The sequence below is a fragment of the Triturus cristatus genome, chromosome 7 (genome assembly GCF_964204655.1).
Source record: "Triturus cristatus chromosome 7, aTriCri1.1, whole genome shotgun sequence".
In the NCBI taxonomy this organism is placed as follows: domain Eukaryota; kingdom Metazoa; phylum Chordata; class Amphibia; order Caudata; family Salamandridae; genus Triturus; species Triturus cristatus.
The window spans coordinates 1,558,576,637-1,558,591,232 of NC_140590.1; the positions used below are offsets into that span (position 1 = coordinate 1,558,576,637).

The following is a 14,596-nucleotide window of genomic DNA, read 5'->3' on the forward strand; positions in this document are numbered from 1 at the left end:
GTAGCAAACTCGATAGACTAGAATGATAAACCCACAGAGAAGTACACTAGGCTGAGACCTTCAGTAAAGGTTTCCATTTCTCAGGATAAAAGAAAAATACAGAGATCTTTAAAAGAGCTGGGGAGGAAATGTCATCAATGTGAGTGCACACCCACAATTAACATTACAGATCAGATGCAAGAGGAGGTGGGGCGGATCTAACAAGTGCTAAGAAATATTATTTGTTATACAGTTAGCACCGATCAAGGATGGCTAATTATATACCCCAATTGACTCTAGCATCGAAGTCCAATTTTGGCCATCTGGATGGACAGATGAAAAGAAGGAAGGAAGGAAGGACGAATGAATCTGCGTGGGTCTCTGGGGCGGGGAATTCATTTTCCTCATTTACTTAGACTGGAAAATTTGTCATTTATTTCCTGCGTGTTTTCGCTCTGCTTGCAAGTACCTTTTCGTTTTAGGGTGCGCTGGCATGTGCCTAATTTGTAAAAAACAAAAATATATATACTTGCAGGGTCACAAAGTGTTTCTTATGAACCCTGACTTGTCTAATGCCAGGACTTGAGAATACCAAGGCGGTCTAGTCTTGGTTCCAAATCTGTCTGCCACCACCGAACCCTTCCTGTCTCTTTATCTCACTCGTGCAGGTTCTTTTTCATTCGTGATTTTTCCTTTGTTAATATTTCCCAGTTTTTCTTCTTTCCGCCATTCTTTCTCCTGTTCTCGGGAAAAGTCTGATGATGATATATCCAGGTCCTTATTATTAACTGTCCATCAGGTCTATCCCGAACCTGTCCCTAGTCAGGAAGAACCTAAAAACGTGGTTGTTCCCTAAGTAATTTTACTGCATTTGTTGGTCCTCTCTCCCATTGTGACACCTCTGCCTTGACACCTTCGGGTATTTGTTTGTGCTCTATAAATCACATAACATAACATTAAATGCCCATGCCCACCACCAGCAACCACCGGCACAAATTAACACTAGCATTGGCTAAACCCTGGCTGTCTGAGATACATGGATCATCTGTACCTGCTTGCAGTAACCCTGGCAGTAACAGAACCAGTTTTTGTTTTCTGGTGTGGTAACGGAATACAATTTGACCTCAATCCACCAGTGGACTTACCCTCTGTACTCAATGTACTTGTAGATGAGTCCTGCAACCAGCATAGCAACCAGTGCGTAGTACCAGGAACAGATAAACATCAGGGAGAGACACAGGCTCATCCCCAGAAAAGACAGAGACCTGAGAAGGGGAACAACAAGACACAGCAGTGATCAACCATGTTTATCAGCGCCCTACTGTATCAAACCCCTCCAATCCCCACAGTTTAAGGAGTTGTCTCGTCAATGGGTGGAGTGCAAGGTCTGTGGGTTTTAGATAGGATCTGTAGGGGTATCAAACAGTAGTAAATTAGGTGGGATAAGCATGGCGAATAACCCCTTATATAGCGCTAGTGTTCGAGCTTGTGGGCGCATTGTAAAATTCCGACACCATTCATTCTAAGAAATGTCCTTGTTTTTGGGGGTGAAACTGGTTTCATCTTCATCCAAAGGCATTGCTAACAACTGGAATTGCAAAAATCGGCAATTGCAAGAATTGGCTACTTCAAAAACAAAATGCTTTTCTACCAAAAGGCACCCGCTTCCAGGGCACAGTGGTATTTCTTTGGGTCTCAGGTTATTACAGACATATAAGTTAATTTTAGGCAAATAAGTGAAGGGGCATCATTGCAATACTAGTGTATTTTAGGCAAAACTATAACTACACATCACCCTTTAGATGTCACAGTTCCGAAATCACATTGCTGTTAATATTGAAAAACTTGATGTCAATATGAATAATTATACATTTATATATAAAAACAAAATTGTCCCACCCCCTTTTTCCCATGGCATAACCTTTTGCCAATAAACCCCAAAGCGTCCACCATTTATTCCCGTTTAATGGTACCTCCTGAGATCCGAGATAAAACCAAAGTGGAACTCTCGTGGGAATCCGATCTGGGAACAAATTGGCCTCTCTCTTTTTGGAACAGAATTTGGACGAAACTTAGAAAATCATCCAGAGCGGCCAGCACAACACAAACACTCTTCTTTATTTACAACAGATTGTTTCTTACCCCCACAATACCTACATAAAATACACAACACAAATCTCAACACTTGCTGGACATGTTCCCAGGTTCACGCTGATCTCCATCATATGCTTTTCACATGTCCACATGTTTTTATATTCTGGAAACAGGTCTGGCACCAAATCAACACTATATTTCACACCACAATTCCACTCTCCCCTACAAACATTTTCCTAGGCAGTTTAACACCGGACTGGAAAACAAGTCAATCCCAGTTACCACTTATTGATTTGTTAATAGCTGTAGCTTTTTAGCAAATATCAAAAAACTGGAAAGATTCCTCTAAATTGTCCTATTTAGCTTGGTGGTATGCTGTATGTCACAATCATCGCCTCGATACAGCACTCGTTCATCCTATCTCTCTTGCTACTAAACGTTCTCACCTTTGGGGCCCACTCACACAATTTCTAGACAATACCGTGAAGAAAACTCCTTTACCTGCTCCCTCACAACAAGAAGTGACCAAGCCTCCTTGACCTCCTATTGTTTATTTATAATTTTGTTTAATTTATCATTTTCTATAATATATATATATATATTTATTTTAATTGTGTATTTTTAACATGTACTGTTATTTACAATTTCTGTGAACATTTGCTTGTATTCATATCATCTTCTATATTATCCTTTTACTATTGGATATTATATATCATTATGTTCTTTATTACACCTTCATGTATTAACAAATAACTGCATATATGAAATATTGTTTTTATGATCATAATAATCTTTTCAATAAACCTTTTCTTGAACTTAAAAAAAACCAAAATTGCATCTTTATTGACGAATTCACCCGTTGTAAACTCCATTTCAACCGCGACTCAGAAAAACGTAGTGAGGCAGGCTCTGTGACCCAGGCCTAAGGTCACTGATTGACAGGTCACTGAGTGAGAGGTGCACGTGGGGTGACAGACAAACATGCAAACAGGAAATCCCAGCTCAAACCCACAGATGGGTGCAGCGACACCATAATGGTCCAGGGACATTGTCCCCAATAAAGCACACATGGCCATAGGGGTGTGTGCGATCCCAAATCACGATAAAGTCAGATGCCACATGAAGGTAGGAACACATAGCCAATAAAGACATAGCACACAGTACACGCAGTGATCATGCGCTACCCATGCCGGACATCTGGACATGTTATCCACTGACTGCATTGTATCCACGCAAGGTTGAGGCCCACCTGGACTCCTCATCCAATACATTCATCTATGTCTCCAAAGACAGAGGTTCACATTCCTTACCAAACAAGGATCGCTGGAACTATTTTATTACATTTAATGAACTGTATAAAAACCCTTGTTAGACCGATTGTAAATTGAGACAGTCCTCAGACCTTATGCCTATAACTGTTAAATTAAATGAACTGTTCCTGTTTTGTCAAACGCCTCTTGTCTTGTTTTTTCAAGATATTTAATGTTCAAGCAACATTGAATTTGACAAGAAAAATGACTCTATCAATGATTTGAGGTGTTATGCATACTGGATGTCCAAGTTCTGTTGAAGCCTACACATGACCTATATGTAAAATCAATGCACACGTCATATACCTTATTTGTCATCAGCATGCCTCTAATGGCCAAAGAGTGGAAAGTCTCATACTTGGGCCAGCTGCCAAGATGCAGATGACTCAAGGATGAGGAGGCACTGAAAAGCCCTGAAAATATATTCTACGTTCAGAAAAATGTATGAATGAGACATAATTGGTATAGTTATTGTGGTACGAATGAGCTACAAAAATAGTAAAGGTGCCTACAGGGTAAGTTAAGGTCAAGAGGTTGAGGCGATGAGGTACACTGAACATGAAGGGCCTCATCTACAAGAAAAGACGAAAGACGGCGCCGCAAGCCATTTAGCTGCACTGTGCTGCGTCATTTTCAAAGGACATGGATGCGTCGTATTAACAACGATACGATGCATCCCTGTGCTTTCCCCTGCACTGGTGCACAATTGACTGCCATGCGCCATCTCAGGCACCCGTGCGTCATTTTGCAAGGTTGCCTGCACTGCGGGGATGATTGTTTTGGTGCAGGAAGGGACACCTTACTGCACAAAAACAATGATTCGTGACATTTTCCTCTTTCTATGCATGCTGCAGAATGCAGCATGCATAGAAAGAGGAGAAAAAAAGTATTTCACCTCATTGCGCCATTCCTACTCCTCCCCAGGGGAGGCGTAAGATTCTGACGCATTCCCAGTTTTTCAAAATGTTGTAAATCTGGGAATGCGTCAAATTCCATGGATGCTGCATGGGAATAGCATCACCCATGGAACGCCCCTTTCACTGAGAATATTGCGTGAAAGTGGCATTTATTTACAAGGCCATGAAAAGTCACACAGGGGGACTTTAGATGGCATTGTAAATATAGGCGGAGCAACGGGCTTGTAAATATGCCCCAAACTTTCCAACAGTGCGAGGATGTGGACAGATGAAAAAATAGAGGCAGGGGGCCCAAGAATAGAGATGAAGTCCAAAATGGGGCAGTTCTCTTTGGTATGGAAAGGATTATCAGCTGGTTGCAAAATGAGCTGTCTTTGTGGCCAAATATTTCTTTTACAGAGGTGAGAAAATGGCACAGGGAGGAGAAACTGGACACTGCAGAGAGAAAGAGAGTCTAGAGGGGTAAAGAGTAAAAAGAAAGCTTGAAAGAGATGTTGAGGTACTCACCAGTGGTAGTATTTGAAACGAGGTCTCCAATTGGGGGTTCTCAGTAGAGTTTGCACCGCACAGGCCAGGTTTACGAACATGTAGCACATCAGGAAAAACCTAGAAGTAGAAGAATGATGGGCAATGGGAACCCAGGGGGATCCGACACAGAGGAAAAGGAGAGACGGGAGGATTGAAAGTTATAACAGTGAGATGAAGAAAAAGAAAATAAACAAGGTATGTGAAAAAAAGTATGGAGTGAAAGATTATGGGCGGCAGGTAGAGAACCGCAGAGTAAATGGAAAATCATAAATAGAAGCCATGAGGTATGCAAATGAGGACATTTTAGGATGAGGTAAAAAGAAAATAGGGAGAAAGAAAAAGTAAAGAATATAATATAAGAAGGAGGAGTGACAATGTTTATCCATTTCTGCTCTATGTATGTGTGTATAATCATAGTAGTGGGGGACAGTAGCATTTTTTTTTATTTCCAGCTGAATAAAAAGAAAGTAGGCATCCACAAATTTCTCTCTCTCTCTATTTATCAGTTTGTGTCTTCTCCTCTGCTTCTCTGACTTTGTGTATTTCTATCCCTCTGACAATTCTGATCTTTCTTCCCACACTTTTTGCATGATTTCCGGTACCTTAGATTCTGCATCTTTACACTTCCTGCATGATTTCTAGTGCCCTACATCCCACCTCTCTACACTTCCTCCATCAGTTATAGTCCGTAAGTCCCACCTCTGTCCTCTTCCTGCATCATTTCCACCGCTCTACACTTCCTCCGATATTTCCAGCACTTTACATCCTACCTCTGCACTTCCTGTCCTGGAACTGGCCTTCTTCCTTGACACTTGCAGGACAAATTAGACTAACACTCCTGAAATTAATAATTTATATGTGAAAAGTTCAGAACTGCAAAGAGTGTTCATAAAGGCATGGAATGAGATGGTCACATTAGTGACAACCTATTGTTCTTCCTGGAGAAAGGTTGATGTATTTGAGAGATATGCTGACAGCAAGTGGGGGCGAAAATCAGGTTAGCGGGCACTAGAAGCATTGGTTAATGCTACTAACCACAGCACCTTTCAGAGTACATTACTGTGTCCAAAGCAGACAGTCACTGTTTGGCAAAACGTTATATCAGTAGGCACTACACACTGACAGAAAGACCTTTCAACCCTGGTATGTGTGCTATTACAGAGGGGGGCAGCAGTGGTACAGAATACAACCGCACAGAACCTCCCTATATTAATGGCCCGCAGAGGACAGAAATATGTAAACAGTGCTGCCACAGACAGCACCCCTGCTGCTAGGAGGCGCTAATAAGCCAACTGGAAAGGCAAATGACTACTGCAGCATAATATTAATGTCTGGAGCACAGAGGCATGTGAAAAAAGTGTAGTCATTAACAGTATAGAGCTAAAAGAATACATTTATTCGTAATGTCAGTAAAAAACACTAATATATTAAAACGCCGCACTTTTATTTGAATCTTTAACATTTAATAATACATAATGAACATGGCCCTTCAGGGTTGCTATTTATCCACAAGATGTCGCCAAAATTGGCAGTAATGGAAAATTCACGGACCACCCCCTCGATAAGCGGAGTCCTCGTGCCAAGTCTGCTGGGAACGCCAAAGTTCACGTGTTCTCCATGTGCCGCAGGGCGTTTTACTTACTGCCGATTTTGGTGACTTTCTTTACCTTGGATTGTTTAAGCTTCATCCGACCTTAGTGGTTTCACCACCCAGCAACTTACTTTTTCAGCATTAACGTACTTTTTGACTTATCCACTTTTACCTTTCATGTACTAGTGGGATACCCTATAGTCTGGACTGGTCTCATTTACTATATCTGTGTTTTCAGAGATTTTCCCATTTTATACATGTGCGGCTCCTACATTGACATAGCATTCCATGAGCTAACTTTGTTTCTACACACCAATGGCCCTGAGGATGTCTTTTTAGACTAAACACGCGTTGGCTGTGCTGCTCTCAACCATAATATATTATTACATCTACACTGATTACATCTTGTGGATAAATAGAAGCCTTGAAGGCCCATGTTCACTATGTATTATTGAATGTTAAAGCTTCAAATACAATTGTGGCATTGTCAGACATTAATGTGTTTTACTAACACTATGAATACATGTATTATTTTAGCTCTGTGCTGTTGATGACTACATTTTGTTCACATGTCTCTGTGCTCCAGAGATTAGCAATTAAACCCTAGTATGTGTGGTGTGAGGTGGCTTCATCCTGATTGAGCATGGCATGATGCAAAAAAACTATCAAAGTGTGGGCACAATGCACTAGGATCAGGGACCTGAGTAAGCATCGACTGTAAAAGTAGGCACAAGACTGAAACCTGAAAGGTCAGGAGTGTCTCCTTGGTGCCTGTAAGGACACAGCTTATCAAAGCACAACCATCTTCAAATTAAAGAGACAGACAGAATTGGAGCATGTTACAGATACACCTACATGGAGAGGATGGGAGCAACTTCATCCAGGGAAGCGATGAGGATGCCGATCTCACAGATGCAGGCGGTGAGAAGCAGGGCCCACGTTGGCTCACCATTGGCCTTGCCGTGGCCAAAGACCTTGGGAAGAGAGAGAAAGAGAACAAGAGTTAAAGAAAGGAGCTAACAAGTCAAAGAGAGGGGTGGTACATGCAGTCAGCATTTTCCATTCAACAGTGGACCACTTCACCATCACAATATTGGTTCCTGTTGGTACTTAGAAATGGTAGCTGGGATGCAGCCTTTCTCCTGTACTCTTGGGATGAGGCTATCGCTACCGCCATGTAAATCCTGCTAGATGACCCTGCAGCTTTTATCCCTATACCGTTTGTGTATGTTTGGTAAAATTTAGTTTCCTGAGCTCTTTAGTATCAGATATGAGTGCGTGTGACTGTGTTCCCGCAATGTTATGTTAAAATAGATTTGGATAGTGCTGCATTGTCTTTAGTATGGCCTCAAAGCTTAGAAACATTTAGGAGCCCCCAAATCTATCTGCCTCTGAAGACAATGCCATTTGTGAACCAAGAGCAAGTCAACTGTTAAGTGGGCCTTACATAAGGACAATATATTTTAGAGATCAAGCAACAATATAGCCTATCAAACCATATGTACTGAACTGGTGTATTTCAGTGTGCTCTTAAATGTGATGATCAAGGAAAAGGAGGTACAGTGAAGTAAAATAGTTGTCAAGGGTCACAGGATTTGGTTAAGAGGGGAAACTGGGATTGATCCCAAGTTTCATGGCTCCTTGGTGTGCAGTTCAGCCACTGGGTGGATATCACCTCCCCTCTGCTGTTTAACACCAACGAACGGTGCTGTGTGTTTAATTCTTGGAGGGGATATATTAGCAAAAAGATGTAGTATCACACCGTAAATCAAGCTAAAGAAGTCTTTCTAGAAAACAAATTAAATACTACGTTAAGAGAAGGCAGGACATTTAGTTTTTACACTACCATCTCAGCTTCCCCAGACTTAACAACTAGACAAACTTCAAGAGAGGCAAGCGCCTCAACACGTCAGTAAAAACAATAGAACTATTAGCTCTTAAAGAGCTTCACAGAGACAACACAGAAGTGCAAAGCTGGGATGCACGCAGATTTTTAAAAAGAGCTCATATGTTTGACTATGGCCTATATTATTTTTGCATTTTTGATTACCCTCTGGGGAGCAGGGTGTGGTTCCGATGGACTACTGGTCAGCCTAACTGACCCTTCAGGGGCTAATTATTAATGTATCTCTCCTACACGCTTACTTCCCTCCTAACTTTATCTCTCTCCTCACATCTGAACATTTTCCCTCTCTCCTCTAACTCTTTTTGCTTCACTTTTAGGTCGAGCCTACCGTACAACGTATGCTGTCAGCTGCAAAAGACCTATTGTGGGCTTCACAAGAACTTACAGGAGCCTAAATCCCATCCATCTGATGACACTGGTTAGCTTTTTGTCACTTTTATTTGCCTGCTTCTTAATCAATGGATTTCCATGTCCCACATTGTCCATCTTGTGTTTGTCCCTCCCCCTAGAGCATAGCTTCTTTACCATCTCTCTGACTGGCTGGCTTCTGTCCTTCCACTTCTTAGTTTTTAGGAACTTTGTTTTCACTTTGGTTAAGCACTCTATTAGAATGCATGTGTTTTCCAGCTCTCTCCTTCTGTCCCCATGTGCTCCCCACAAATGCCCACCCCTCGCTCTCCGTGTTTCTCTCTAGTGTACTTTTCCTCCACTCCCCTCATGCTCCATGCTTTTTTTGCACTCATGTGCTCCTCCTTTGCTCCCGAAATTGTTGTCACTTTTGTGTGCTTCTCTCTCTAGCCTGCTTCTCTATCTCGTCCCCGGGCACCACCCCAACCCTCCCATGCTTTGTGTTCTTCTCTACAGGTCTGCCCAACCCCAGCCCATTTTTGTTGCTCTATCCCTACAGCAAGGCCCCCCCCCCCCATTCCCACTAGATCACTCATTTGAGCCTCCATTAACGCCCACCCTCATGGTCCTTCTTTTCAAATTTGAACTTTAGCGCAAATTGTTTTTTTAAAACAATTATTACCCAATCCAAGTGGTGTCTGCCATCTTGGAGCAGTAAATACAACATTTAAAGCTAATATGTTCTGTCATCAGGCATGCGTGTGCCAATGGAATGACGTCACCTGGCAGGAGCGGTCACTTTATTGTGTCTTCCTTTCTTTCTTTACTCTTTGACAATGCTGCACAGCCTCAGGAAAAAGTCTGAAGCTGTAGGGTATTGCCAAAAGGCAGTGGCAAAGCCAATAGCTCCCCACGGTGAGACCCACTGATTTTACCAATACATTTTTCTCTCTACTTCCATTTCCCTCCTTGCTTTGTGTATCCTCCGTTCCACTCTCACCAATCTCCCTCCCTAGTTATTCTTTCCTCTTGCTCCTTTTTCTCATCCTTGTGCATCTCCTTCTTGCACTCATAGGCCCAGATTTACGAAGCCATTTAGCATTTCTTAACGTGCCGAATTGCTATTTTGGCCCTTTAAGAAATACTAAATGGCCTTTTCAGATGTACAAAGGGCTAGAAAAGGTTGCCCAGAAGAAATCACTAAGTGCGATCGCAATTTAGGAAACACAAATAGGGATTATCTATTTACGATTCCTAAAGCACATGTACGTAGAATTTCCTAAATGCGAATCGGACATTTAGGCAATCGACTTGAAGTTGGTGGTAGCCTTGTGCAAAATTAAAAAATGCATTTAAAATGCATTTCTTAGTGTGACATGAAGCGCACATATGCTCCTAGGGCATATGGGCACTTACATGTGCGCTAGGAAATTCGGGGTGCCTCCAGAGGGGCCTTATTCCCAGAGGCATCCTTGGCTTTGTATTTCTTAAATTGCAGTTGCCTATTAGGGAATCACAATTTAGGAAATGCAAACCATTTCCTATTTTGCCCATAGGCGGGAATGAAATGGCATTTCTTATTTGCGATTCCCTAATAGCGATTCCTACTTTGTAGGAATCGCTATTAGGGAATCGCAAATTTTGTAAATATCCTTTGATTCCTAACGAGTCGCTATTTAAGAATTGCAAACAGGAAGCTTTGTACATCTGGGCCAAAATGTTTTATCTTCTTTTGTCTCTCTCTCTCTCTCTCCCATCTTCCCTCTCTGCTCCTATACAGTACCTCATCCAGCCCTGTTATGGAAAGTGGCCCTGACCAGAGAGAATTTTGAGAGGCATAAGAGAAATAGTCTGCTGCAGCATCAAAGTCTGAAAGAAGGGAATAGTCTGATTTTCCAGCAGCTTTTTTCCCTTTGAGCCATGTGAGGAAAAAAAGCAAAGTGACTCACTGACCTGTTCTTCTCAGATACATGGCTAGGGCAAATTAATTCTGACTGCAAGTTTTCCTATGTGTGTTTGCAGTCATGGGCTTAGGCCAAATATATATTGAGTGCAGGCAGCATTTTCTGTGCATTTTCTAAAGTCATCTTCGGCTAAATCCCAAATCCTTTTTGATTTATGTTATTCCATGTCTTGGGGGTAAGTAAGACTGTGCTTGCTCCAAATACCTTTTACAACTGTATTATGAAAACAGGGTTCTGCAGGTGGTACCACATAACAAGAATGTTTGTGCAGGTTTGTTGTGTGGCACTTTGTTTCGGTGGTGGTGTGTTCTGCTTTTTATTGTATATGTGTGCACCATTATTACAATGTGATTCTGTGATGTTGTACTGCTGTTGGTGTATTGCATTCTGTCTTGATTTGCTGTGGGGATTTTAACTGTGTTGTTATGTTGCTTTGTGTAGACCATTCTGGTATGTTATTGTTTACTTTAGACATGTCACCAAATGCTGCTATATTTCCAGCCAAATGCAGCACTGGCCTTGGAGGCTCATGTGACAAGCAACCTTTACCACTGTCTAAGGTGGTAAAATAGCGCTGCTCCAGTTCTTCAACTACTTAGACACCAGACAGCCCAGAACGGTTGCAGAGAGAATGTCTTCACTTAGCGCTCCCAGTGCTCACTTTATCTGATCTGGTCAATTCACTTTAATTGAGCAGCTTAACAGGGGGGGTGAGCCAGAAGATGAGACAAGGAGACACTGCACAGACAAGAGCCACCCACGCCTTGGAGACTCTGCCTGTGTGCACCAGCCTGGAGCTGCCTTAGCTGCACTGCCACTGCACGGTGTGCCAGTGCAAGGGCTGGTGGGAGGAGGAGGCCATGAAGTAGTGAGCAACACGCAGCCTTTGTTTGGAAGCAAGCATGTCTGGTTAGGGGCTTTGGGGGATATTGGTGTTGCAGGTTGAGGTGATAGCGGACAGAAGCCAAATGAAGGCTCAGCTAGTTTTTGACTCACAAAATCCAAGAAGACCTAGGGCTGAGCCAAAGTCAGACACCTGGCACTAGCAAGGCTCAAGCCTCGAGTGGCTCTCCCATCTCTAGTTGGGTTACAATGCCTGAATGCTCTGGTTAGAAATATTCCATTACTGAGCGATGTCTTTTTCAGTTTCAGTAGAATCTTCAGGGATGACCCCATAGTTCTTCTGCATTGCACCCTTTACCCACAGTAAAGCATGTTGTGCAGTTTTCTGGCTCAGATTTGGAATCAGTGTCCAGGTCCACCTAAAACTACTTCTAGCGGGCCAAAAGCGGGAATCTTGGGATCCAGTTTTGTCCATGAAGACTGCTTCCACAACTTTAAAACCCAGCATATACCTTGATCGGAAGTGAAACTCTGCCTGGCTCCTCCCAAACGTGTACACAGAATTAGCTACTTTGTCCATTACAGTTATAAGATGTTGACCTTAACTTGGTGCTCAATCGAATGTTGACCTGAATGTGGTCTATCTCCAGCCAGCTGAAAATAAAGTGCGTTGAAGATCTCCCTGGGGAACTGCCTGCCTGATGAAGATCTATCTGGAGTCAATTATGAGATTCCAGCCAGGGACAGGGAAGGGTCCAGAACGGTTTGCCTGTTCAGCCCTAGAGAACATGGACAGTGCCTAAGTGTGGAACAGGTGATGGTAGAAGAAATAGTCTAGCAAAACACACAAAATGATGGATGAAAGTTGCACATTGGCAAAACATTCACCCCCAGTCACAGATCTGGGTTTAATCCATTGTTATTCTTCTCACCACGCCACCCCAGTTCAGACATGGCCATATGCAAATCAGTCTTGACCCTGTGCCTCATGGGAACAGTCCAGCCCGAACTGCCAAGCCATGTCTTCCCTGAAGAAGAAATAGTCTAGTCATTAGCAAGATCCTCACAAAAAAAGTGCAGAGGTGTCAGTCTTGGAGAAGTGACTCTACCTGCCTGGCTGGCTTCTACTTTACTGAAGACAGAACTTTTCTCCACAGGCGAGCCCAACGCCAAGTATAGTCCTGGACTACTTAACGCAGAGGTCTGCAAACTTTTTGATGCCGAGACCTCCTTGTCAAATTTTAGGCGTAAGGACCCCTTACTAACAAAAATTTCTAGAACCTGGTACTCCTCATCACCAACAACCATAAACGCCCCTAATTCCCAAAGCAAATAATTTTTACGGTGGGGAAATAATATTAAACAGTGTTTAGAAAACCAAAGGTCAGTGAGTGTAGGGGCGTGGTCAAAGGTGGAGCTAAAAACAAAGGGCCTCATATATGTGAATTGGCATTGGGCAGCAGCGTCTTGCTGAGTTGCCCTACGCCACTGTGAAAGGGCAGGAATGCACCGTATTTATATAATATGGTGCTTTCCTGTCCTTTTCCCTTGTGTTGGCGCACAAATTGCTGCCTAGAGCCAATACAGGCAGGATTTTTTCTGTGTAGGAAGGGCCACCTTCCCTCACAAAAACTATCCCAAGAGGTGTTTTCATGTTTGTATGTTAGCTGCAGAATGCAGCACACATGGAAAGAGGAAAAAAAGAGGAGAAGTGAAAACATTTCTTCTCGTTTTGCTTCTGCTGGGGAGGCGTAAGGTTTTGGCGCTGACCCAGGATTACGTAATTTTGTAAATCTTGGGCAGCATCAAAATCCATGGGTGTTGCATGGGAACCCCCAGCTAACACCCATAAAACGCCGCCTCGATGCAGAGTGAATTGTGCTGCTTTGTCTTACTCCATATCTATGAGGCCACGCAAAGCCATGCAGGGTGACTTGGTGCCACCTCAAAGGTATGGTTGAGACGCTTGCACCGCCAGGGCGTCAAAAGAAGTGCTGCTCTGGCAGCGCAAGCCTCTCATAAATAAGCCTCAAAATATTCTGTACATTTTTTAGGTCTTTCACCACTAGGTAGCTACAGATAAAACAATGGGCCACTTAAATGAAAAACAAATAAAAAAAGTTGTTACTCAGTGGAAAACGCACTGTAGTCCTTTATGAAACCTCTATTAGTTAATGCACTGCAGAGGTCTGTGAGTAACCAGACAGCCACAGAATTAAATCTTGGTTGGTGCAGTGGAGAATTTGTAGTGCTATGAGGTCACAGACTTTGACAGGAAGCACTGTGAACATGTAAGTCATTATTTAATACTTGTATTACACACAGCATAAGACAGACTGCTACAAAATGAGCAAATAGTTTTAAGATAAAATGGTGCTTCTAAAATGTAGATTTTAGTAATTCCAGAGCGTATGTAATGCCATTTGTTTTTTACATAACTGTCCCTTCAACACCTCCTTGGGGGTAAAAAAGCCTGTGTAAATACAATTTTGATTGAAAGCACCCACTTCACAGCCCAGTTAACTCTTTGCAGTACAACTAAAAAAAAACAAATCTTTGTCATCACAAAGCTTGGAGTGATTCGATCAAGGGCTCCCAAGCACCCTTTAAGGTTGCAGATTACGGTAATAGCGCACATTTGCATTTTATTCAGGCAAGCAGGCACCTTGGTATGAAAGCTTTTCACAGCACAGGAGACTCAATAATGAAACTTCAGCTGAAGCATTTTAACAATAGAAATTAGCTGTCCTGGGAATGTTGTCTTTTTCCAAAAGGAAAGCAAACATTTTGGATTCCAGGCACAAGTGAGGCTGGGGCATCCGCGCCCCCTTCCCAGGATTCCACGCCCCCCTGGGGGTCGCGCCCCACAGATTGAAGGCCTTTGATTTAGTGGCTTTCCATAAATGTTCTGCTCATTAACTATTTCTCCTCACATGCTCAAATATGGTGCATGACTTTGAAGTCCTTCTTAGAAAACCTTAAGTACTGGACAAGCTAGGAAACATCCTACCCATAGAAGGATCATGAGCTGCGAAATCAGCACCTTCTCCCAGCTTTTTCACGGTTTACATGTTAGCCTTGGCTCATTTCACTGAACCATATGACAATGGTTTTTA

General features: G+C 42.7%; 1 protein-coding gene across 3 annotated transcripts in view; it reads right to left on the reverse strand.

Annotated features, from left to right (window-relative positions):
- SLC12A5 (solute carrier family 12 member 5) overlaps positions 1–14,596 on the reverse strand; it is a 1,098,594-nt gene that overhangs the window by 90,625 nt on the left and 993,373 nt on the right. For all 3 annotated transcript variants that reach the window (XM_085619360.1, XM_085619359.1, XM_085619361.1), the window contains exons 13-15: positions 7,275–7,393; positions 4,808–4,906; positions 1,125–1,244 (exon numbers count right to left, since the gene is read on the reverse strand). In XM_085619360.1, the coding sequence (XP_085475486.1) occupies positions 1,125–1,244; positions 4,808–4,906; positions 7,275–7,393 (338 nt within the window). The remainder of the gene's footprint in view (positions 1–1,124; positions 1,245–4,807; positions 4,907–7,274; positions 7,394–14,596) is intronic.